The following is a 26,686-nucleotide window of genomic DNA, read 5'->3' on the forward strand; positions in this document are numbered from 1 at the left end:
CCAACCCGTCCTGGATGGGGTCACACTTCCCGTGACGGACTGTGTTCACAGCTTGGGGTGCTCCTGGACTTGTCCCTACAACTGTCATCCCAGATAGACACAACTGCCAGGAGTGCTTGTTGTCCACTTCGGTTGATATGCCAGCTGCGCCCCTTCCTGGACCAGGGGGACCTAGAAGTCGTGGTACATGCGCTGGTAACCTCTTGCCTCGATTTCTGCAACCCGCTCTACATGGAGCTACCCTTGTGCCAAGTTCGGAAGCTACAGTTAGTCCAAAACATGGCAGCCCGGCTGGTCTCTGGGAAATCCAGATTCAACCAAAGCTGGGCCAAAGCTAACAAAATGAAATTCAACACAGAGAAATGTAAGGTATTGCACTTAGGGCAGAAAAATGAAATGCACAGATATAGGATGGGTGACACCTGGCTGAATGAAACTACGTGTGAAAGGGATCTAGGAGTCCAAGTAGACCACAAGTTGAACATGAGTCAACAGTGTGATGCGGCAGCTAAAAAGGCCAATGCTATTTTAGGCTGCATCAATAGAAGTATAGTGTCTAGATCAAGAGAAGTAATAGTGCCACTGTATTCCGCTCTGGTCAGGCCCCACCTAGAATATTGTGTCCAGTTCTGGGCACCACAATTCAAAAAGGACATTGAGAAACTGGAGCCATGTGTCCAAAGGAGGGCGACTAAAATGGTGAAGGGTCTGGAAACCTTGCCCTATGAGGAACGACTCAGGGAGCTGGGGATGTTTAGCCTGGAGAAAAGAAGGTTAAGAGGTGATATGATAGCCCTGTTTAAATATTTGAAAGGATGTCATATTGAAGAGGGAGCAAGCTTGTTTTCTGCTGCTCCAGAGAACAGGACCCGGAACAATGGATGCAAGCTACAGGAAAAGAGATTCCACCTGAACATTAGGAGGAACTTCCTGACAGTAAGGGCTGTTCGACAGTGGAATGCACTTCCTCGGAAGGTGATAGTCTCCTTCCTTGGAGGTCTTTAAACAGAGGCTGGATGGCCATCTGTCAGGGATGCTTTGATTTGGATTTCCTGCATGGCAGGGGGTTGGACTGGATGGCCCTAGTGGTCTCTTCCAACTCTATGATTCTATGATTCTATGACCATAATAACACCTGTCTTAAAATCTCTGCACTGGCTGCCAATCAGTTTCCAGGCGCAGTACAAGGTGTTAGTTATCAAACAAACAAACAGCTTCATTTATATATTGCTTCATACCAAACTAACAGTGTCTAAGCAGTTTACAAAGTGTAAACTAATTGCCAATCCCAACAATCTGGGTACTCATTTTAGCAACCTCCTCGGAAGGATGCAAGCCTGAGTTGAGCTTGAGCCCTTTCGCTGGTATTGAACTCAAGACCTTATGGTTTTGAGTGAGTGGCTGCAGGACAGGCATTTAGCAACTGAGCCACCAGGGCTCCTTGTTTATCAATGATGACACCCACATAGTTTTCTCTGTGTCTCCGACTGATGCAGTAACTAAGGATGGCATCTCTCCTCTTGATGCCTGCTTGGCGTCGGTAATGGTCTGGATGAGGGGGAACAGACTCAGTGTGAATCCAGGGAAAACAGAAGTACTGGCGATAGGTCCCTTGGTTCCAGATGGTGAGATTTGTCAGCCTGTCCTGAATGGGGTCACGTTCCCCTTGAAGGACTCAGTGCGCAGCTTGGGAGTACTCCTTGATTCGTCGCTCCAGCTAACATCTCAGGCGGATGCGACGGTCAGGAGTGCTTGCTATCATCTTCGGCTGATACGCCAGTTGCGCCCCTACCTGGACCGACGGGACCTTGAAACTGTTGTACATGCTTTGGTAACCTCTCAGTTGGATTTCTGCAATGTGCTCTACATGGGGCAACCCTTGTACCAAACTCGGAAGCTACAACTGGTGCAGAATATCACAGCCAGACTGGTCGCTGGTAGTTCCAGGACGGACCACATAACACCTATTTTAAAAGATCTCCACTGGCTACCCGTTCGCTTCTGAGCTCAATACAAGGTGTTGGTTTTGACCTATAAAGCCCTAAATGGCTTGGGTCCAGGGTACTTGGAGGACCGTCTCTCCCCATATAATCCGCCCCGCACACTCAGAACATCTGGGACAAATTTGTTGGAGGTCCCTAAATCCCATCTGGCGAGGACCTCACAGAGGGCTTTTACTATTGTCGCCCCCTCATTGTGGAATAAGCTCCCTGTAGAGCTCCATTCCTCTGCATCATTAGTTTCTTTTAAGAAACAATTAAAAACGCATCTATTCCAGCTGGCTTTTTCACTTTAGTTAATAGTGTTTCTTCTCTGCTCCTTGTCTCTTTGTTTTCTTTGACCCCAGACTAGTGCAAACATTGTTTTTTTCTTGCCCCTGGTGAATGCGATTTGTATAGATTCCCGTTCATACCCCTTGTAATGATGTTTTTAAATTTTTATATTGTGATGTTTTTAACTGTATTTTATTATTCTTCTTGTAAGCCACCTTGATCATGCATTTGGAAAGGCGGGGTAAAAATAAAAATTATTATTATTATTATTATTATTATTATTATTATTATCACCTTTAAAGCCCTACATGGCTTGGGTCCAACCTACTTGCGGGAGCACCTCTGCCTATATAATCCACTCCGCACTCTCAGATCCTCTGGGAAGAATGCATTGCAGCCACAGAAGACCAGACTGGCTGCAACTTCCCAGAGGACTTTCTTCTCTGCTGCTCCGAAACTGTGGAATGACCTTCCGGAGGAGATCTGTCTCATAACCACCCTAGACGCCTTTGAAAGGGCTGTCAAGACGCATCTTTTCCGGAGGGCCTTCTCAGACTGACCTCCCAAAGAAAGATAGCCCCGTCCGCCTTCAATCTGCCCACTCCACCCTTTTTATCTTAGGCTATGTTTCAGATGTAATTTTTAACTTTTATTGAATTTTACTATTTCTAATGGTGGAAGGGTTAGGGGTTAATATATGTTTTATTATGTTTTGTGCTTTTCAGTATTTTTTATCTTTGTTGTAATCTCGCCTTGATCTTCAGGGAGAGGCAGAAAATATAGGACTTGGATGAAGGAATAGAAGGCATGCTTATCAAATTTAAGATGGCACCAAATTAAGAAGTGTAGCTAATGCCCCAGAGGACAGGATCAACATTCAAAATGACCTGAATAGATTAGAAAACTGGGCCAAAGCTAACAAAATGAAGTTCAACACAGAGAAATGTAAGGTACTGCACTTAGGGCAGAAAAATGAAATGCACAGATATAGGATGAGGGACACCTGGCTTAAGGAGACTTATACATGTGAAAGGGATCTGGGAGTCCAAGTAGGTCACAAGTTGAACATGAGTCAACAGTGTGATTCGGCAGCTAAAAAGGCCAATGTGATTCTAGGCTGCATCAATAGAAGTATAGTGTCCAGATCAAGGGAAGTAATAGTGCCATTATATTCTGCTTTGGTCAAACCCCACCTGGAATATTGTCTCCAGTTCTGGGCTCCACAATTGGTTTGGATTTCCTGCATGGCAGAAGGGAGTTGGACTGGATGGTCCTTGGGATCTCTTTCAACTCTATGATTCTACGATTATATGAAACAATCACATTCATTTTAGATAAATGTAGGACTGGAAAAGGGAACATTGGTTCTTACCTGTGAGATGTTTATTTTCAGCGATGGAGGTGGGAATATCCTCCCCACCCAGAATTGAGGAGGCTGTTTTGCTTGGCTCTGCAAGGGTGGTTATTAGTTAGTTACTTTTAGTTTGAGTGTATGGTACAGTAGTTTCTATTTATTATACTTGTATCTGCATTGAATACTCTCTGAGGAGTTTATCACACGGGAAGAATTTCTCTTAATTTGAATGAAAAGAAAGTGGGGCCAGAACGCATTCATTTGAATTCGCTAGTTCAGTGAATTGATGTGAATTCGAATTGCGTTCGAACTGGCTTCCCATTGCCCGAAAATAGCTTGCCATTTCCCGAAATTGCGTGTGGTAGTCTATCACGCAATAACGTGAAACCCCATGATTGCATTTGGATTGCCATTGGATTATACTCCCAATTTCCCTTGTCGGATAACATTCTGAGTATGTTTTGTATCCTCAGCTATAATATGGGAGGGGGGGGTTGCTCCTTCTGGTGGCGACTCCTTCAAGTCTGTTTTTCCTGCCTATTTTGGAGCAATAAGATGGAATCAACCAAAGATAGTATAGTTTTTATGGCCCCAATATCAACCAGACATTCTGTGGCGTCTAGCATCAGCTGATGTTTCTTTGCTTTCCTGTTACTTGGGAAGCAATGTCATGAGAACCTGCTGCATGTGTTTCCTTGTATAGGAAGATGAGAGCCAAGAAAGTGGTATTGTTGGACTGCGCTTTCCCAAAGCCCTGGGCCAAAAATGCTGAGTGGGGCACTCCAAGAGTTTCCAAAAGTCCAAAATAAGAATATGCCAAACCCATCTGGGGAGCCCTCTGTGCCCATTAGTTGCAAGGCTGCGTTCTCCCATATTTCATGTGGGACTCAGAGGGGACAAGCGTCATCTGGGCGGATGATAAAGAAGGATAGCCACATCCGCCCTTAGCTGTCCTATTTTATTTTGATTGTTTAAACTGTTTAAACTGTTTTAATGGTATAACTATTGTAACTGTTACTGTGTTTTATTATTATGTAATGGTGGGGGTTGTAAGGAGACGTATAATGCGACTATTGCTTATATTTTGTATTTTTATTCTGTGTTGTAATATTGTTAATTGTTTTATTATTGTTTCTGTTGCAATCCTCTTTGATTCCTTCAGGAAAAGGTGGAATATAAATTATTATTATTATTATTATTATTATTATTATTAGTTACCTTGGGAAAATTGGAAGGAGCCTGGGATAAAGGGATACCTTTGAATATGAAAAAGAATAGAGACTGAAAAGTATGGCCTGACAATTAGTTACCATTTTTATTTTTAATGTTTATTTCTTTCCCTCTCCTTCTCTGCCCAGCTCCTGCAAACTCACATTCATGGTCTCTTTCATAAAGTCCATCCATCTAGCATGTGGCCTTCCTCTCTTTCTCCTTCCTCCATCTTTCCTAACATTATTGTCTTTTCCAATGATCCATGCCTTCTCATGATGTGTCCAAAGTATGGCAGTCTAAGGCGGGGGACAGACCGCCCAGAAAGAGAGGACTCTTGGCACCTGTTTTTCTGCCGGAGGGAAGCCGCAGCCGCCAAACCGTGAAGCTTCCCGCTGGTTACGTAAGCCTCATGAGGCACCGTGCAAACGCTGTGCAGTGCTTACATAACAATGGTGGTGCCCATCTACACAGGGCACCGCCATTGTTGCACCCCCGTCATGTGCTAGGGTTGCGGGGCAAGTATGCGCTCCATCCCCAGGCAACCCTAGCAGGTGACCAGGGCATCGCAAAGGGCCTGTATGTACTGGGCCTAAGTCTTGCCATCTTGGCCTCTACTGATGTGTCTGGCTTGACCTGCTCTAGGATCCATTGGCTTTGGCTGCTGTCCATGGGATCCTCAGCACTCTTCTCTAGCCCACATCTCAAAGGAATGGATTTTCTTCCAGTCTTTTTCTTAACTGTCCTGCTCTTACATCCATCCATGGCAATGGGAAATCCAATGGCTTATATGATTCTGACTTTTGTGCTGAGTTTTATGCCTTTGCATTTTAGGATCTTTCTAGTTCTTTCATAGCTGCCCTTCCCATTCTTAATCTTCTTCTGATTTCCTGGCTGCAGACCGTGTTCTGATCAATGTTTGATCCCACATATGAGAACTCTTTTACTATTTCTTCATTGTCTAGTTTTAATGTGTGTAAGTTCTCTGTGGTCTTTATTTCTATTTTCTTTATGTTCAGGAGTAAGGCTGCCTTTGCACTTTCTTCTTTGATCTTCCAGGTCTGGGAGGTTCTCTGCTAGTATTATGGAGCCATCAGCATATCTCAGATTTCTCTGAAGATGCCGAACACAGATGCTGGAGAAACGTCAGGAATGAACCCTTCTAGAACATGGCTACTTAGGCTGGAAAAGCCACAAAAATCTATACCCCAGACTGTTGATATTTCTTCCTCCTACAATTTCCCAAATCCCTGGGCCAAAATGCTCAGTGGGGCACTCCCAGCGGTCATTATCACACGACTGAAATTGGAAGTATAATCCAGTGTCATCTTGAACGCAATCATGGGTATTCAATTATTGCGCGAAAACTTATCAGACACATTCGCTAGCATTCTGAATGCACTCTGAATGCATTCACGCATCAGTTGTGTGGATTGATGCGTGAATGCATTCGGACTGTGTTCGGAATGCTAGTGAATGCATCTGATAATAACGTGAATACCCATGACTGCATTCAAGATGACACTGGATTAAGTAAATTTGGTGAATTAGGGAATTTGCAAATCCTATTTCCAGGCTACTTCACATTCAATACGATGTTGTTTGGTGTGATGTGTATGTCTGCCTTGGCCCTGGTCCCCCCCCCTCCCCGGCATCAATTCCCACGATCCTCCATTTTATTTTGGCTTCCGGGGCTCCTAGGTCTTCCCTGGCACCCAGGAGGAAAAGCAGCTGTTTTTGGTGTTTATCACACTGAGATTTTTGGAGATTTTTGCAGCGCAATTCTGGCGTGACTGCGGATCCAACGATGCGAATTCACATCATAACATGATGTGTTATCACATGTGATTCATTTCTATGGGAGCTCCTTCCGTGGCACTTCCTCAGTGAATCCAAAGTGACTCCTCATTTTGGTGAATTCAGTAAAAAGTGAATTCACAAAATTTGCATTCAGGCTCACTTTGATTTCACTTCAAATTGGTCTGGTGTGGACGATCACTCCGATGTCACCCCCCTTGGCCCCCTGCATCCTGCTCCTCCATCCCCCTCCTCCTCCTTTACCCCATCTCCTCCTCTCTGCCATCCTGCCACCTATCCCATCATCCCCTGCCTGCTCCTTCATCCCGATCCTGGCCCCAGTGACCCCCTGCCATCCATCCCATCATCCCCCGATATCTTGATTTCAGTAAGGCCTTTGACAAATTTCCCCATGACATTCTTGCAAACAAGCTAGTGAAATGTGGGCTAGAGAAGGCAACTTTTACATTTATGGGGTGGGGGGCATTAGGGTTGTCAGCCTAGAGGATTTTCCGTGTTTTAGCTTGCCTTTTTATTATATTATAACCTGCCCTGAATCTCATGGTGGAGAAAGGCGGGATATAAATCCAATCAATCAATCAATCAATAATGAGGGTAGAGTATGGTCAGCAGAAACCTGTCCAGTTTCTTTTGGAAGATGTCCAGAGAAGGAGATTGCACCACCTCTCTAGGACACTGGTTCAATTATCCAACTGCTTTTAATGTCAAAAAGTTCTTTCTAATGCTCAATCAAATTTTACTTTCTGTCACTTAAAACCATTAGGCCTGGTCCTCCCCTCTGGGGCAGCAGAGAGTCTTCCATTCCCTTCCTGAGGAAGAAGGTCTTGCAAGCGTACTTTTTTGTTGCACTGGAAAATCCCTTATATTAAAGGCATGTTTTTACAATCATCTCCTTCAGGAAGGAGAATGGAAGTGCTGCAACGCCATGCGGAAAGGCATGGAGAAAGCTGCTACTCTCCCACTCCGTTTCAGCTTCCTTTTCTCACACGATAAGGCTCTACGATTCCCTGATTCATTCCATCTATTCAGCCATCTTCGGTGGTCTTTCACAGAGGTTGGATGAGCAATTTTCAGAAGTGGTGACGTTGTGTCTTCCTGCATGGCAGAGGATGCAGGATGGCCCCATCTTAGACCCTTCCAAATGTAAGATTCTATAACTTATGCCATCCTTTCATCCATCTTCGGATGCATGGCCTTTAAGGAGAGGTTGGATGGTTTCATAGAGGAGTGGTTTAGTTGTGTCTTCCTGCATGAGGGAGCAACGTTATGTGATTAAATATATATATATTGGTTTAGAGGAAGCATAGCGACACAATGAAAATGTATAAGATTTTGTTAAGTCTTTTTGCATTGTTTACGCTGATGTTCATGCTGATGTTGGTGTAGCATGTAGTACTGGCTTGTAGGATGAATGGTTTTAATGAAGATCAATAAAATATTTTTAAAATCCAAATAACAACACTCAAGGATGAAATCAATGGGAAGCCGAAGCCCCTTCTCTTCCATTTCCCAGGCTGTTCTTAGAGCCTTGTTGAAGAAAGTGTTGCAAGTAAACCATGAAATTAAAGAGGACTTTGGATGTTCCAGTATCTTTTTGGATTAACCTCCTTCATCCATTACCAGCCATTTTATGATCATGAAAGAACAGCCATCAGTTTGGTGTAAAAACCATCAACGATTCATTCCATCATTCATTCCGTGATTTCCTCCCATGAAGGCCAGAGAGTAGAGACTGAAAAGTATGGACTGAGAATTGGTTACCATTTTTATTTTTAATGATTATTTGCCACTTTATTTCTGTGCATTAAAAAATGTGGTCCATGAGTTTCCTTGGAAAGGAAGATGAGAGCTACGAAAGTTGCATTTTTGGGCTACAGTTTCCCAAATCCCTGAGCCAAAAATGCTCAATGGGACACTCTAAGGACTTTATCACACCGATTTACCTTTTCCAAATTGGGCTCAAATTTGGAAGTTATACTGACTTTGTTGCATGGACATTTTCCTCAAAACGACTTCCCGTTCCCTCCAGTGTTGAATTCAGGCCCCATAAGTCGCTTTGGCAGCCATTTCTTCCAAATGCGAAGCTTCTGATTGGAAAAAATGGCTGACAAAGCAACTTACGGGCCCCAAATTCAACACTGGAAGGAATAGGAAGCCATTTTGAAGGAAATGTTCCTGCGATAAAATCAGCGTATCTTCAGAATTTGAACCCAGTTCGGAAGAGGTAAGTAGGTGCAATAAAGTCCTAAGAGGAACTTCTCCAAGTTCAAAATAGGAATAGACCAAATCAGTCTGGGTAGCCCTGTGTGTCATAGAATCATAGAATCATAGAGTTGGAAGAGACCACTAGGGCCATCCAGTCCAACCCCCTGCCATGCAGGAAATCCAAATCAAAGCATCCCCGACAGATGGCCATCCAGCCTCTGCTTAAAGACCTCCAAGGAAGGAGACCCCGCTACACTCCGGGGAAGGAGTGTGTTCCACTGTCGAACAGCCCTTACTGTCAGGAAGTTCTTCCTAATGTTGAGGTGGAATCTCTTTTCCAGGAGCTTGCATCCATTGTTCCGGGTCCTGTTCTCTGGAGCAGCAGAAAACAAGCTTGCTCCCTCCTCAATATGACATCTGTTCCAATACTTAAACAGGGCTATCATATCACCTCTTAACCTTCTCTTCTCCAGGCTAAACATCCCCAGCTCCCTAAGTCATTCCTCATAGAGTTTCATGGTTTCCAGACCCTTCACCATTTTGGTTGCCCTCCTTTGGACACGCTCCAGTTTCTCCACATCCTTTTTGAATTGTGGCACCCAGAACTGGACACAATATTCCAGGTGGGGCTTGACCAGAGCAGAATATAGTGGCACTATTACTTCCCTTGATCTAGACACTATACTTCTATTGATGCAGTCTAAAATTGCATTGGCCTTGTTAGCTGCCGCATCGCACTGTGTCCATGAGCTCCCTAGAGAGATGGAAGAGTCTCCTTCCCTGGACATCTTTGCAAAAAGGCTGGATGGCTCCCTGCAGGAGAGGCTTTAGATGGAGATCCTGCACTGACCTGGACCTTTGAATATGAAGCAAAAGGATTGCAGCCACTTTCAGAGTATCCAAAAAAATAAAAGCTACAAGAAATTGGCTGTAATGCTAGCAAATAAGGAACTCTAGTAGACATCCATATGGTTACTTTTTTATGAATTAGAATTTGGATTATCAGGTGCCATCTTTGGCTTTTGCCGATAGATATTCCTTTCTGTTCAGGTCAGGCCTGAAAACAATGATGTAGCACTTGGGGAGGAAGATGCAGCCCAGGAGCCCAGCGCTGGAGGCCAAGATGGAGAAGACCTGGACGGCCACCATATACTTTCCCTTGGTGCTCAGGTAAGTGGGCACAAAGGAGACCCAGACACTGCAGAAGACCAGCATGCTGAAGGTGATCAGCTTGGCTTCGTTGAAGGCCCCTGGCAGCTTCCTAGCGAGGAAAGCCACAGTGAAGCAGATGGCAGCCAGGAAGCCCAGGTAGCCAAGGGAAAGGTAGAACATGGCCACTGAGCCTTCGTTGCATTTCAGTAGGATCTCTCCAGGCTGGGAGTTCATGTCTGAGTCTGGGAAGGGGGGAGAGATGCACAACCATGTGATGCAGATGACAACTTGCACCCCAGAGCAAGAAAGGACAGTGGCATTGGCCAGACCCTTCCCTAGATGCCTCCTCATCCTGTTCCCAGGCCTTGTGGCCAGGAAGGCCAGCACCACCAGGATGGTTTTGGCCAACACAGATGAGATGGCAATTGAGAAGATGAGACTGAAGGCTATTTGTCGGAGGAGGCAGGTGACCTTTTGTGGCTGGCCAATGAAGAGGAAAGAGGACAAGAAGGAGAGCAGGAGGGAGACCAGGAGAAGATTGGAGAGATCCTGGTTGTTGGCTTTGACTATTGGAGTTTCTCTGTTTTTAAGGAAGATGCCAAAGAGCAAAAGGGTGGTTGAGGAGAAGAAGAGGGCTAAGGACCCAAGAACGATCCCCAGAGGTTCTTCATAGGAGAGGAAGGTTGTCTCCTTGTAGAAACACTGATCCATGTCTTGGTTGGGATGCTGGTCTTCTGGACACTTGGTGCAGAGGTCTGCATCTGGAAAGATAAATGGGTACCAATCATGTCTCAGTTGCACCCATCGAGTGTGTTTTGGGATTCTCTCCCTGGATTTAGGGAAGGAAGACTAGGAAGGCAGTGTGGACAGGGGTGAAATCCCTCCTTAGATTCTGACAGTGGAACCCACTCCTTCGGAGGTTGGAGGAGAGTGGAGGTTTCTAAACGGAGGCAGGAGGCAGGAGGGCCATCTGTTCCAGGGAGTCTTTGGATCGTGTCTTCCTGGGTAGAGTGGATGGCCCTGATTTTTTAAAATTTTGGAGTGTGTGGAGTCACTCTGATCTCAGACTGACCTCCTATGGACCCGCCATTTCTCCGAAGTGAGGAGACCAGGTAGGCAACTTGCAAAGGAGGGGACAGGAGCCCTAGGAATAATATACTTGGAAATTCTCCACATAATAATAATAATAATAATAATAATACTGTTTATTTGTATCCCGCTTTTCCTTTTCACATCAAAGCGGGTTACAGGAGCATGGCAGTGTGCAAAACATTCCAAAAGCATACACATCTAAAAACGCAAACGGTACAATCAAACATATTAAAAACAGATTAAAAAACCTACCAATTAAAACCATAACAATAGCTAGTAAAAGTGCAAGTGCATCAATACATCGGGGGGAGAGCAGAAGTTAAGCAGTTGCTAAATGGAAAGCCATCACCTCCAAAACCAACACAGTGCTGACTGTTTCTTTTCAGCCTCACACTTGATGGGCTGGTGATCAAATCAGGCACCCACCTATCTATCTGTCTTTCCCCGATTGCGTCAAATCCAAATGCATTGATGAGGCTGTCTACACTTTGGCTTAAGAAAGCCCAGGCAAATGAACACCTTTTTCTAGGCTTTGGCCAAACCATTAAGCTCATCGCTAAAGGCTACATTTTGCCAAACAAACCCCTAGATTTGCTCACTCTGATGTGCTACTTTCAGAATACAGCTTGGCTCCACGCCTGACTGAACTCTGATTTTGGCTCCCTCAGCCATTTCTCCCCACATTTCGGCGTCCGTGTTTCATCCATCATCCACTTCAGCATTGGACTCCCAGAGATGCCTTCGGAAGTATCTCCCGTAGTACTGCCTCTCTCAATCTATTCCTGCATTTCCCTCATAGAATCATAGAATCATAGAGTTGGAAGAGACCGCAAGGGCCATCCAGTCCAACCTCCTGTCATGCAGGAAATCCAGATCAAAGCATCCCTGACAGATGGCCATCCAGCCTCCGTTTGAAGACCTCCAAGGAGGGAGACTCCACTACACTCGGAGGGAGTTTGTTCCACTGTCGAACAGCCCTTACTGTCAGGAAATTCTTCCTAATGTTGAGGTGGAATCTCTTTTCCTGCAGCTTGCATCCATTGCTCCGGGTCCTAGTCTCTGGAGCAGCAGAAAACTAGCTTGCTCCCTCCTCAATATGACATCCCTTCAAATATTTAAATAGGGCTATCATATCACCTCTTAACCTTCTTTTCTCCAGGCAAAACATCCCCAGCTCCCTGAGTCGTTCCTCATAGGGCAAGGTTTCCAGACCTTTCACCATTTTAGTCACCCTCCTTTGGACACGCTCCAGTTTCTCAATGTCCTTTTTGAATTGTGGCGCCCAGAACTGGACACAATATTCCAGGTGGGGCCTGACCAGAGCAGAATATAGTGGCACTATTACTTCCCTGGATCTAGATACGATTCTTCTATTGATGCAGCCTAAAATCGCATTGGCCTTGTTAGCTGCCGCATCGCACTGTTGACTCATGTTCAGCTTGTGGTCTACTTGGACTCCTAGATCCCTTTCACATGTTGTCTCCTTAAGCCAGGTGTCCCCCATCCTATATCTGTGCATTTCATTTTTTCGCCCTAAGTGCAGTACCTTACGTTTCTCCCTGTTGAAGTTCATTCTGTTAGCTCTGGCCCAGCTTTCTAGTCTATTCAGGTCATTTTGAATTTTGATCCTGTCCTCTGGAGTATTAGCTATTCCTCCTAATTTGGTGTCATCTGCAAATTTGATAAGTATTTCCCCAATTTTTTCCTCCAAGTCATTGATAAAGATGTTGAACAGTACTGGGCCCAGGACAGAGCCCTGTGGGACTCCACTGGTTACTTTTCTCCAGGATGAAAAGGTGCCATTGTTGAGCACCTTTACTTTCGTTGAGTATTGAGTGTGTTTGTGTATATGCCCTTTGCTGTGTGTTTGTTTTTACTTTTAAAAAATATTTGGACTTTAATTTGTCTCGGAGGGAGCCAAAATCAGAGTTCAGTCTGTCTCTGCGTCATCGTTTAAGAGATTATTTGGTCCTTTGGTATACATCAAGGGACACGGTCTTGCGAAGGCATTGTTACCCCTCCCTCTCGGCAATTTGAGCTAATTAAGAAATTCCCCTAATTAGAGATTTCCTAACAGGGGTTTCTCCCAGCTCTAAGTATTTTGTTCCTTTGCAGTCCATATGACAGCTTCTTACAGCTTGCTCTCTTGCAAACCAAGAAGAAAAACAAAGGCCTGTTACAGACAGCCAAAATAAAGCTGCTTCGAGTCGCAGTGGAGGTATGGTGTTTCAATGATGCATGTGTCCTAAGAGTCCAGAAGTTGCACCAAAGCCACGCTCCAGACAGGAGTGTGACTTTGGTGTGGCTTCTGGACTCTTAGGACGCATGCATCATTGAAACACCATACCTCCACTGCGACTCGAAGCAGCTTTATTTTGGCTGTCTGTAACAGGCCACAGATACATTGTGAGCTGGATTATTTTAACTCCCCGTTTTCTCCGGAGCCGCTTACCTTCCTGGGAGGAGATGGTTCCTTCAGCGCAGAGATCGCAGCCGTAGCAGCAAATGGGTTTCCCTTCTTGAACTACCTTGGTTGATCCAGGCCTACAGCTCTCCACGCACTTTGAAGATGGAAGAGTCTAAGGAGAAAAGGCAAGAGGAAAGGCATTTTGGATAGCTATGAAAAGGCACTAGCTAGGGATAGCTCTGGTGTCATGGGCTGCTGAATCCGTTCTGGGGTTTAGTCCCAATATGAAAGGAACTATTTAAGGCACTGGATCTTGAATAAAACCTATGAGGAGAGCTGGGAACACTCAGCTTGGTGAAGAGGAGACTAAAGTGTGACATGATTTAAACAGCTCAAGAGGAGAGGATGTAGGTTTGTTCTCTGAAGCCCCAAAGGGTATGACCAGGTCTAATGAAGTTAGAGGAAGGTGGCTTTTGATGGAACATTAGAAGCAACTTCTTGACCGTGAAAGTAGTTTGGCAATGGAGCCAATTCCCAACAGAGATGGAAGGGCCCGGCATCTTTCAGAAAAGGCTGGAGAGCTCCCTGCTGGAGATGCTTTAGATGGAGATCCTGAACTCACCTGGGGTTGGACTGGATGGACTTGAGGGGACCTCTTCCAACTCTATGATGAGAACACCCAACCCACTAAAATGTAGGCAGAGTGGATAATGTTTGAGTGGTCCAACCCTAATGAGGACATTCTCAGTATAATTTCACTGTTAAATCTGCATCAACAATCATAACCATCTAAAGGAGATGATCTGGGAAGAAAGATTTTCTATCCTCACCTGGTTGAGCTGTTCAGGCCAAATGATGGCCTCCTGGTCGAACTTGCGGCCTGGTTCCTCCTGACTTTCCAGACTCCCAAATTTCATCCTAACGACGGATCTGTTGGGGAAAAGCACCCAGTTCACAATGTCGAAGTGGGCTGCCAGGTCTCCGTTCTTGCCCAATCGCACTCTGTCGTCCATGGAGAAATTGTAGGGCTGGGGGCTTCCCAGGAAGGGATGAAGCTGGGAGGAGAGAGGAAAGTACGGGAGATTAAACTTGGTGGTCTAATCCTCACCTATCCTTAGGAGATCTTTCTCTCCCAAGCTGGAAGACTTTCTCTTGTGAAATTCTCCTCCATGAAAACTGGAGATGGTGGAAGGAGGAGGTCAGAAGACACAGAGCAGGGCTTTCTGAGAAGTGGCACCCAAACGGTGGGACTCCCTGCCATAGGAAGCCAGGCTGCCTCAGTCGGTCTTCAGCTTCCGGTGGATGGCCCCAACAGAGCTGCTCTGCCTGGATTTTGATATTCAAAATTCCTCCATTTTAAGTGATGTAACATTGTATTTTAGGATTGTTTTAAAAAGTTTTTAAAGGGTATTTCTTCATATAAGTTTTACTCAACATACTTATTTATTACAGTTAATATAGGAAAATACTCTCCACGTCACAATTGTCATTGAAACCCATTACAGACATTCACTTTTTTCATCATTTTCCCCACTTAAAGTACAGTGGGCCCTTCCCTTACGCAAGGGATCCGTTCCAGACCCCCCACCCCCGCGTAAGGGAAATACTGCGTATGCCGGAGCCCCATTAGAAGTAATGGGGCTTGTGCCCATGGCACAAAAAGTTGATTTTTCTTTCCTCTTTCCTTTCCTTTCCTTGCACAAGTTTCTCTTTTCCGCACTTGAGTGAAGCTGGTTTACTGGGGACAGTCTCTCTCTCTTTTGGCATCAACCATTTTGGCTCTCTTCAGGACAACAGAAACAGCCTGCCATAGAGAGGGATATGTTTCCTTTTGGAAAACGCTGGGTTAATTTCTACTGAACCAGGGAATGAGGATAAAAATATATACATGTAAATTCTGAGTGTTCCCTGGGAATCCATCAGCATGGGAAAAATATCATTTAGGCCTCAAAAAGGAATTTGCAAAGGACAGCAGCAACACCATGGACTTTCTGGCTTTTCCCATCCATCCAGGTGCCCAAAGAGTGCCTCCACCAAATGGCATCCCTAGCATTGGCGTCACCTGTTGTCTTGTACCCCTTTTCTCCTCCTGGGCTGCCCAGCCACCTCCCACCCAAATGCCAACCAAATGCCCACCCAGGAAGACCAGGGACCAGATGGGAAAGATGGACAAGGGTTGCAGAGGGAGGGTCCAGGAGGTATGTGTGCTGCCCCTTCTTCTTTTCCAGTGCCTTGGCGATCTCACACAAGGAAAGCATCAGAGAAGCTGGGAGGGGTGGGAGTAGGACTGGACCAGGTGTCACCCTTCCTCTGAGGTGGTCCACACTCCTCACACTCCCCTAAAGATGCCACTGTCCCCACCTTTGAAACTCACTCCAAGAAATCTGGCAGAGAGTGCCCCAAACTATTTGGCTAATCATTTGTGTGCATGAGGAGAGGGCATTACCTGCCATGGCTGGACCCTTTGATATTTTGTCCAGCCACCACTAGCCGATATCCTCTTGGACCTGGAGGAGTAAGCTGCATTTAAGGCATGGGCCACAGCCTGGACGGTGGTGTAAATATTGTAGGTGTCCAGAGAGAGAGTCTTTTCAAGCATCTCTGGAGATGCCATACTCTCCGGATCCTCCCTCTCTTGGCATCTCTTCCAGCCTTTCACAGACAATGTGTGCTGCGAATATGAACAGTTGAAGGCCTTTTCCAGGAACTGAGCCATAGCAGGGATAATCCATGGCAAATCATCATAGTTTGTCTCTTTGTGAGTCTGTGGAAGGAAGGAAAAAAGGCTGTGGAAGGTCTGGGAAGAGATATCACTGTACTTCAGCTGCAAGGCCAGGTCCCACATGGCAGTGGTGACCAACACTTTCCCAGCCAGGGATATTCGCCGTGCTCTAAATATGTTTTGAATAACGATGATCCCATCAGCAAAGGAGCTAGTCTCTGCAAAGTAAAGGAATATGTTGACCCCTTTCCATTCAAGTAGTTGAATATTCATCTTTGTCACGTGCTTTGATATGTCTGGGATTCGTTGTGAGAAGGCAACACAGATTGCATTCCTGTCAAGTAGGGGCATCAAGTTGTTCAGAAACCTTTCTCCGTTGTCATTGTCTATAACAAAGAGACTGATCCACGTCCACCCAAAATGGAGGAGCAGCTGGACCATCCCTGGATACAGGGCTTCCTCCCTTGGGGCCGTCCGGTAGAAAAAGGGGGACAGAAGGTCATCCTCCAGAGAGCGGGAAACAAAAGCGTAATTGACCTAAACAGGGAAAAGAAAAGGCAGGTGATTGTGTTTTGTTTTTGGTTTTTTTAATAGTTTTTATTTCCATTTTAAAATTTGCATATATACACAAACTCTACATATATCAATCTTAGACGTCTATTATATACATCTACAACTACAATACAATGTTCTTCTTTTTAAACGACTGTTTTATCTCCAAACATTCCTCTTTTAACTAATCCATTTGTTACTTTCTAAGGCTGTCCGTTTTGGGGTATTCTAGTTTGTCATGTTCCTTCCAATCAATCTTATTAGTCTTTCACTTCTGCCTACTCTACATCTTCTCATTGCTGCGCCTTCTTTCCGAAAGCTTTAATCTTTTTGTCCTTCTGTTACTTAGATCTTGAACTTATCTCTTAAAACTTTGTGATATCTGTCTTGACTTCAACCCCGATCTTAATTTTGAAGCCTCTTATTTTCTTCTTTCTTGTTTTCTGGATTCTTTCTAAATACACTTAAACCTCCCCCATTTTTCTGACTCTCTCTCTCTCTCTCTCTCTCTCTCTCTCTCTCTCTCTCCTTCAGGTGTTATCCATCTCTAAATTTAAATTGTAAGTTAATTTTTTGACAACATCTCCATTTCTATTGTATCAAATAATATTTGCCATTCTTCCACTTGTCGGTATTTTTCAATTTTCCAACATTGTGCAAAAAGTAATCTTGCAGCTGTAAGCATAGAAAAGATTACCTTTCCTTCTTTTTCCTCTGCCTCATTCTTTTTTAAAAAACAAGTAGCATACTTTCTGGGTTAAATTCCAACTATATCCCACAAATCTCATTAGAATCATAGAATCATAGAATCATAGAGTTGGAAGAGACCACAAGGGCCATCCAGTCCAACCCCATTCTGCCATGCAGGAAATCCAAATCAAAGCATCCCCAACAGATGGCCATCTAGCCTCTGCTTAAAGACCTCCAAGGAAGGAGACTCCACTACACTCCGAGGGAGTTTGCTTCACTGTTGAACAGCCCTTACTGTCGGGAAGTTCCTCCTAATGTTGAGCTGGAATCTCCTTTCCTGCAGTTTGTATCCATTGTTCTGCGTTCTAGTCTCTGTAGCAGCAGGAAACAAGCTTGCTCCCTCCTCAATATGACATCCCTTCAAATATTTAAACAGGGCTATCATATCACCTCTTAACCTTCTCTTCTCCAGGCTAAACATCCCCAGCTTCCTGAGTCGTTCCTCATAGGGCAAGGTTTCCAGACCTTTCACCATTTTAGTCGCCCTCCTTTGGACACATGGCTCCAGTTTCTCAATGTCCTTTTTGAATTGTGGTGCCCAGAACTGGACACAGTATTCCAGGTGGGGCCAGACCAGAGCAGAATACAGTGGCACTCTTACTTCTCTTGATCTAGACACTATACTTTTATTGATGCAGCCTAGAATTGCATTGGCCTTTTTAGCTGCCGCATCACACTGTTGACTCATGTTCAACTTGTGGTCTACTTGGACTCCTAGATCCCTTTCACACGTAGTTTCATTCAGCCAGGTGTCACCCATCCTATATCTGTGCATTTCATTTTTCTGCCCTAAGTGCAGTACCTTACATTTCTCCGTGTTGAATTTCATTTTGTTAGCTTTGGCCCAGCTTTCTAGTCTATTCAGATCATTTTGAATCTTGATCCTGTCCTCTGGAGTATTAACTATTCCCCCTAATTTGGTGTCATCTGCAAATTTGATAAGTATGCTCCCAATTCTGTCATCCAGGTCATTGATAAAGATGTTGAATAACACTGGGCCCAGGTCATTAACCTTATTGATCATTTGTTTCCAGTATTGATTTGCTATACCACATGTCCTCCTCATCTGGAACAATGTCCTCACCTCCTTCAAGCATTTCCAGCATACAGGATTCCCCTCCCATTCATCCCGCTTAATGTCTCAGGTGTTAAATACCACCAAGAGATTATTTTATGGTAACCTTCTCTTACATTCTGGCTCAAGGTGCATCTCATTTGCAAGTTCCAAGATTTTCCCCATTGTGCTAGTTCTATATTTTTTCTGCACTTTTGGGCCCATGTTATAATTGTTCTTGTTTTTTTAAAAACAATTTCCTCTTCTGTATACATTTCCAATCATTCCTTCTACAGTCTAGATGATGATCTAGTCCTAATGAGGAATCTGTACTCAGGACAAGAGGCTACTGTCAGGACAGAATACAGAGAAACAGAAGGGTTCCCAGTTGGAAAAGGAGTCAGAAAAGGCTCCCTGTTCAGCTTGTATGCAGACTATATTATACGAAAAGCAGGCTTGGACACAGAAGAAGGAGGAGGAGTGAAAATAGGAGGAATGAATATCCACTATAATGCAGGTGGCACCATAATACTAGCAGAAAATGTCCTAGACCTGGAACTACTACTAAGAAAGCTCAAGGAAGGAAGTGCAAAGGCAGGTTTACATAAAGAAAACAGACCACAGAGAACCAACACACATTCAAACTAGACAATGAGGAACTAGGAAGAGTAAAAGAATCATAGAATCATAGAGTTGGAAGAGACCCCAAGGGCCATCCAGTCCAACCGCATTTTGCCATGCAGGAACTCTCAATCAAAGCATCCCCATTGACAGATGGCCATCCAGCCTCTGTTTAAAGACTTCCTAAGAAGGAGACTCCACCAAAACCTCCATTGAGGGAGTGTGTTCCACTGTCGAACAGCCTTTACTGAATAACCCTAAACCTAACCCTTACGGTCAGGAGGTTCCTCCTAATGTTGAGGTGGAATCTCTTTTCCTGTAGCTTGCATCCATTGTTCAAGGTCCAGTTCTCCAGAGGAGCACAAAACAACATTGTTCCACCCTCAACATGACATCCCTTCAAATGTTTAAACAGGGCTATCATATCATCTCTCAACCTTCTCTTCTCCATCTAAACATCCCCAGCTCCCTAAGTCTTTCCTCGTAGGGCATGGTTTCCGGACCCTTCACCATTTTAGTCCCCCTCCTTTGGACACACTCCAGTTTCTCAATGTCCTTTTGAATTGTGGTGCCCAAAACTGGACACAGTACTCCAGGTGGGGCCTGACCAGAGCAGAATAGAGTGGCACTATTACTTCCCTTGATCTAGACACTATACCTCTATTGATGCAGCCTAAAAGGTCGAAGGTGTGACTTAGGAGTAGTGGCACCTCTTTCCTTCTCCCCTCTTTCTCTGATCTCCCTTTGGGAAGCCAACCCAAGAGTATCACTAGGTGGATGAAGGAGGCCAGAAAAAACGGAGGAAATAAGGAAGGAAGGATTCAAGGAAGGAAGGAAGGAAGGACATCACTAAGGAGGTGTGGGGGACCTCCTTAAGGGAGGGAAAGAGAGAGCATGGAAAGAAGAAAGGAAGGAAATAAAGAAGGAAGGATTTAAAGAAGGGAGGGAGGGACTTGCAGCATCACTAAGAAGGTATGGGGTGTATAGACCACACCCGGAGATATCCTAAGGGTCACAGCACTGCTCCCCGAACACCTGCTTTATGGCAGGAATGGAGTTGACCTGCATCCCTTCAAGAAGCGCAGGCGAACAACTAGGTGTGAGACTGAGAGGGCAAGGCTCCGTGGGAGGAGAAGGAATCTCAGGGTTTTATGATTTAATTTGTTAAAGATATATATATGTTCTTTTAAAACATCATCAAAATGGTCACAGATGCCATTTTCCTTTTTGGGAAGAATTGAAATCTTGAAAATGACTTTTTTGCCTAAATTTCTTCACTTATTTCAAAATTTATTGATATTCACGAAAGAATCTTGTTTTGAGAAATGGCAAAAATTATTAGCTAACTTTATATGGCAAGGTAAAAAAGCAAGAATTAGATGGAAATTGTTAGCGGAGGAAAAAAGAAAAGGTGGCTGCAATTTACCCAATTTAAAGCTGTATTATTATGCGCCGTTCCTTCAGTGGTTTGAAGAACGGATTTTATTGAAAATGATAAGTTGTTAGAACTGGAAAGCACTAAAATGAGATTTGGGTTTCATGCATTTTTGTGGTATGGTAAACATAAAGTTAACACTGATTTTTGTCATCGTTTTATACGAAACTCATTATTTAAAGTCTGGGTTAAAATTAAAAGACAATTCTATAGACAAAGACCACTTTGGGTTTCTATTCAGGAAGCTTCTTACAAAAGAACAAAAGTTGATGGCCAGAGAATTGTTAACACTAGAAGGAAACGCTTTAATACTGAAACCAAGCGAGAAACTAGAAAATGAAACCAATAAGAACTGGTTTATTTTATAGACAAATACTTGAAAGATACAGAATTGATTTTTAAAAAAGCAATATGATTTTGCAAATGAGAACAACGAATTAGATACTATAATTGTTGACAAAAAAGAGACACATTTCAAAATATTATAGGTTATTGAAACAAAGCGATTTAGAAGCTGAAAATATAAAACACTGTATGTTTTAGTGGGCTCAGGACACAGAAGATACGATGGAAATCGATCTCTGGGAGAAATCCTGGCGTGATTCTGATTCATTCACGCTCTGCCCAAATTACAAAGGAAATTATATTAAAAGGATGCATCGTTGGTCCCTGTCCCCAAAGAAATGAAATAAAATGTACAAGGCTAGAAGCGGAAAGTGTTGGAAATGCAACAATCATCGAGGGACTTTCCTCCACCTTGGCTGGAGATCTAGAGAGGCTGCAAAGTATTGGGGGAAATACACACTCTCATCTCCAAGATACTATGCATTACTACTCTATTTAGTCCATTATTATTATTATTATTATTATTATTATTATTATTATTAAATATGACAGGTATGCTAGAAAAAGAAATAGAAAGGAAATATAGACACATTATTTTATACAGTATAGGAGTACTGTAGCTAGAATTGTTTATGCCAGTTATTGGAAGCAAAAAAGGCCCCAACAGAAGAAGAATGGATGCATAAATTAAATGAAGCAGTGGATATATTGATGGCATCTCTAAAAGATTTGAATAAGGAAGAGACAGAGAAAGGATGGGATTGCCTAAAAAGATTCAGGGGAAAAAATTAGCCAAAAATTGTATTATGTACTAAACACAATTCCTTAATGATATTCTTTTACTTATAGATTTCTATTTAGGAGATATATTGTACTTAATTATATAAAGAAATGCATTTACTTTGTGGAAGCCACTATTTGTTTGATTTAAGAAGCTACAATATTCAAGATATATGTGGACTTTCAATGTGGAAACGTGACCTGTCTTTGTCTTATGGTTTTAATGTTAATTTCTTTATGTTTAAATGTTTAATGTTAGTAAATGTCAATGTATTTGTTTATGTTCGATGTTTGTTTTCAATAAAAATTTTAAAAAACATTACATCTTACCAAATTTTCTCTAACCACATGTAACTATGTACATACAAATATATTTTGGCTGTGCATTTGATATTGTAATTTAAAGGAACAATTTCTATTGTGCTAGTTGTTTATGGCACAACTATTGCCATTACATTCAGTAATATACAGGAACTGTGATTTATGGGTAAACTTAGTAAAAAAAACAAAACCCATTTCTAAGGATTCTCCTGGAGTTTGTAATACAGTGGAAAGGAGAAGCCAGGCAGAGTCAGACACGCATCCTAGACTTTATGAGAGCGAATTTCAGTAAACTTAGAGAAGTATTGAGGGCGATTCCATGGTCAGAAATACTAAAAGATAAAGGAGTTCAGGATGGATGGGAGTTTCTCAAAAGAGAGATACTGAAGGCACAATTTCAAACAGTTCCAGTGAGAAAGAAAAACGGGAGGTGTCTCAAGAAACCAGGATGGATGACTAAGGAACTTTCAACTGAGCTAAGTTTGAAACGGAAGATGTATAAGAAATGGAAAAAGGGGGAAATCAAACAAAGAGGAATTCAAAGAAATAGCAGGCATTTGTAGGGTAAAGTCAGAAAAGCTAAAGCGCAGAATGAACTCAGGCTTGCTAGAGAGGTTAAGAACAATAAAAAGGGCTTTTTTGGATATGTCCGCAGCAAGAGGAAGAAGAAGGAAACGGTAGGGCCACTGCGTGGAGAAGATGGCAAAATGCTAACAGGAGATAGAGAAAAGGCAGAATTACTCAACACCTTCTTTGCCTCAGTCTTCTCAGAAAAGGAAAAGGGTGCTCAACCTGAGGATAATGGAGCAGAGGACAGAATAGGGGAATTTCAGCACAGAATAAGTAAAGAGATAGTAGAGGAACACCTTGTTAATCTAAATGAATTTAAGTCTCCGGGACCAGATGAACTCCATCCAAGGGTATTAAAAGAACTGGCAAAAGTAATATTGGAGCCATTGGCAATAATCTTTGAAAACTCCTGGAAAACAGGAGAGATCCCAGCCGACTGGAGGAGGGCAAACGTTGTCCCCATCTTCAAAAAGGGGAAGAAAGAGGATCCCAACAATTATCCTCCAGTTAGTCTGACATCAATACCACGAAAGATTCTGGAGCAGATCATTAAACAGAGAGTCTGTGAACATCTAGAAGGCAATGCCATAATCACAAAAAGTCAACATGGGTTTCAGAGAAACAAGTCATGCCAGACAAATCTAATCTCTTTCTTTGATAAAATTACCAGCTTGGTAGATGAAGGGAATGCTGTGGATATAGTATATCTTGATTTCAGTAAGGCCTTTGACAAGGTTTCCCATGATATTCTTGCAAACAAGCTTGTAAAATGTGGGCTAGACAAGGCAACTGTTAAATGGATCTGTAATTGGTTGACCGGCCGAACCCAAAGGGTGCTCAACAATGGCTCCTTTTCATCCTGGAGAGAAGTGACCAGTGGGGTCCCACAGGGCTCTGTCCTGGGCCCAGGGCTATTCAACATCTTTATCAATGACCTGGATGACAGAATTGGGAGCATACTTATCAAATTTGCAGATGACACCAAATTAGGGGGAATAGCTAATACCCCAGAGGACAGGATCAAGATTCAAAATGACCTGAATAGACTAGAAAGCTGGGCCAAAGCTAACAAAATGAAATTCAACACAGAGAAATGTAAGGTACTGCACTTAGGGCGGAAAAATAAAATGCACAGATATAGGATGGGTGACACCTGGCTGAATGAAACTACGTGTGAAAGGGATCTAGGAGTCCAAGTAGACCACAAGTTGAACATGAGTGAACAGTGTGATGCGGCAGCTAAAAAGGCCAATGCTATTTTAGGCTGCATCAATAGAAGTATAGTGTCTAGATCAAGAGAAGTAATAGTGCCACTGTATTCTGCTCTGGTCAGGCCCCACCTAGAATATTGTGTCCAGTTCTGGGCACCACAATTCAAAAAGGACATTGAGAAACTGGAGCGTGTCCAGAGGAGGGCGACAAAAATGGTGAAGGGTCTGGAGACCATGCCCTATGAGGAACGACTTAGGGAGCTGGGGATGTTTAGCCTGGAGAAAAGAAGGTTAAGAGGTGATATGATAGCCCTGTTTAAATATTTGAAAGGATGTCATATTGAGGAGGGAGCAAGCTTGTTTTCTTCTGCTCCAGAGAACAGGACCCGGAACAATGGATGCAAGCTACAGGAAAAGAGATTCCACCTGAACATTAGGAGGAACGTCCTGACAGTAAGGGCTGTTCGACAGTGGAATGCACTTCCTCGGAGGGTGATAGAGTCTCCTTCCTTGGAGGTCTTTAAACAAAGGCTGGATGGCCATCTGTCAGGGATGCTTTGAATTGGATTTCCTGCATGGCAGGGGGTTGGACTGGATGGCCCTAGTGGTCTCTTCCAACTCTACGATTCTATGATTCTATGATTCTATGATCAATGATGTTGTATGGAATGAGATCAATGGGGAGTGGGACACTATGAGTTACCACACTGGATGACCCAACCCTAGAGACACCACTGCAGCCAATGTCCCCCTTTTAGTCCTTTGTGGAGACTGAGAAGTGGGACTGCCTCCAGGCCCTCCTCCATCCCCTCTCCATCCTCACCTGGGGCACTTTGTAGATGCCCAGCACGGCTGACATCCAGAGGGCATTTTCGGAGTCCATTCCTTCAAGGACCGCCAAGAGCCTATTCTTCTGTCCACAGGAGTAATTGGGAATACTGGCCGGGGCTGCCGAGAGGAGGTCCACCAATGTGTCCGAAGTCATCCTGGCCTCAAAATAGCTCTCGTGGACATTGTACCCCAAGGTGATATTGGGTAAGAGTCTGGGATCCTGGTTGATCTCTTGGGTGGCGAACATGAAGGAAAGGGTGTGCCAGTACAATGTGTTTCCTTTCCTGTCAAAAGACATGTGTCAATCCAATCCTCATCTCTGCACCCAGTGAAAATTATATAGCAATAGCAATATCAAGTACATTTCTATACCACTTATCAGTGCACTTAAGCACTCCTAAAGCAGTTTACAAAGTGTAAGCTAATTGCCCCCAACAATCTGGGTGCTCATTTTAGCCACCTCAAAAGGATGCATGCCAGAGTCGAGCTTGAGCCCTTTGGCTGGTATTGAACTCGCAACCTTATGGTTTTCATAGAATCATAGAATCATAGAGTTGGAAGAGACCACAGGGGCCATCCAGTCCAACCCCCTGCCATGCAGGAAATCCCAATCAAAGCATCCCCAACAGATGGCCATCCAGCCTCCGTTTGAAGGACGGGAGGGAGAATCCACTACATTCCGAGGAAGTCTGTTCAGCCCTTACTGTCAGGAAGTTGCTCCTAATGTTGAGGTGGAATCTCTTTTCCTGCAGCTTGCATCCATTGCTCCGGGTCCTAGTCTCTGGAGCAGCAGAAAACAAGCTTGCTCCCTCCTCAATATGACATCCCTTCAAATATTTAAATAGGACTATCATATCACCTCTTAACCTTCTTTTCTCCAGGCTAAACATCCCCAGCTCCCTAAGGCGTTCCTCATAGGGCATGGTTTCCAGACCTTTCACCATTTGAGTGAGTGTCTGCAGTAGAGGCACTAAACCACTGCGCCACCAGCGCTCCTGATTATATCTCATCATCCTAAATTATATACATTATATCTTACCGTCAGAATCATACATTTTATTGTACAAATATATCTAAATTCCATAATATAATATCCAACAATACAAAACATGGGTAGATAATCAATAAGAAATATCTTAATCACAACAGTTTTGTAGATGTCTAATCGTTCAGCAATCCAGCTTCAATCGATCTTGGATGAAACGGATTATCTAGACCCATTTCAAACCGGCTTTCGGGCAGGTTATGGGGTTGAGACTGCTATGGTCTCCCTGGTCAATGATCTCCGTCTGGGCATGGACAGGGGTAGCGTGTCCCTGTTAGTGCTCTTGGACATCTCAGCGGCTTTCGATACCATTGACCATGGTATCCTTCTGGAGTGCCTAGTGGAGCTGGGAATTGGAGGCACTGCGCTCCAGTGGTTCTGATCCTATCTCTCTGGGAGGTTCCAGATGGTGCAGCTGGGGGACGTGTGCTCCGACAAGAGGGCCCTTACATCTGGGGTCCCTCAAGGAGCCATTCTGTCTCCCATGCTTTTTAACATTTACATGAAACCGCTGGGAGAGATCATCCGGAGGCATGGGGCGCGGGGTTATCAGTACGCTGATGACACCCAAATAGTCTTCTCTATGTCTCTGACTGATTCAGTGACCAAGGATGGCATCTCTCCTCTCGTTGCCTTTCTGGAGGCGGTAATGGGCTGGATGAGGGAAAACAGACTCAGCCTGAATCCAGAGAAAACGGAAGTACTCGTGATAGGTTCCCCTGGCCCAGGGATGGCGGTGGTTCCACCTGCCCTGAATGGGATCACGCTTCTTGTGAAGGACACTGTACGCAGTCTGGGGGTGCTCCTTGATTCGTCACTCCACCTTACATCTCAGGTGGATGCGACAGTCAGGACACCTGTTATCAGCTTAGGCTGATACGCCAGCTGCGTCCCTACCTGAGCCGGGGGGACCTTGAAACGGTAGTACATGCTCTGGTA

At 44.0% G+C, this 26,686-nt stretch overlaps 1 protein-coding gene across 1 annotated transcript; it reads right to left on the reverse strand.

Moving 5' to 3' along the window:
- Window positions 1–9,861: 9,861 nt before the first annotated feature.
- LOC149320293 (vomeronasal type-2 receptor 26-like) lies at window positions 9,862–24,952 on the reverse strand. The gene is made up of 3 exons (XM_089502447.1): window positions 24,695–24,952; window positions 13,556–13,682; window positions 9,862–10,772 (listed from the first exon to the last, which is right to left on the reverse strand). Exons 1-3 carry the CDS (start codon window positions 24,947–24,949, stop codon window positions 9,862–9,864), a joined length of 1,293 nt encoding a protein of 430 aa, XP_089358573.1. The 5' UTR covers window positions 24,950–24,952.
- Window positions 24,953–26,686: the final 1,734 nt, after the last annotated feature.

Source organism: Sceloporus occidentalis, unplaced genomic scaffold (assembly GCF_023333645.1).
Source record: "Sceloporus occidentalis isolate IW3139 unplaced genomic scaffold, rSceOcc1.0.p SCAF_1, whole genome shotgun sequence".
In the NCBI taxonomy this organism is placed as follows: domain Eukaryota; kingdom Metazoa; phylum Chordata; class Lepidosauria; order Squamata; family Phrynosomatidae; genus Sceloporus; species Sceloporus occidentalis.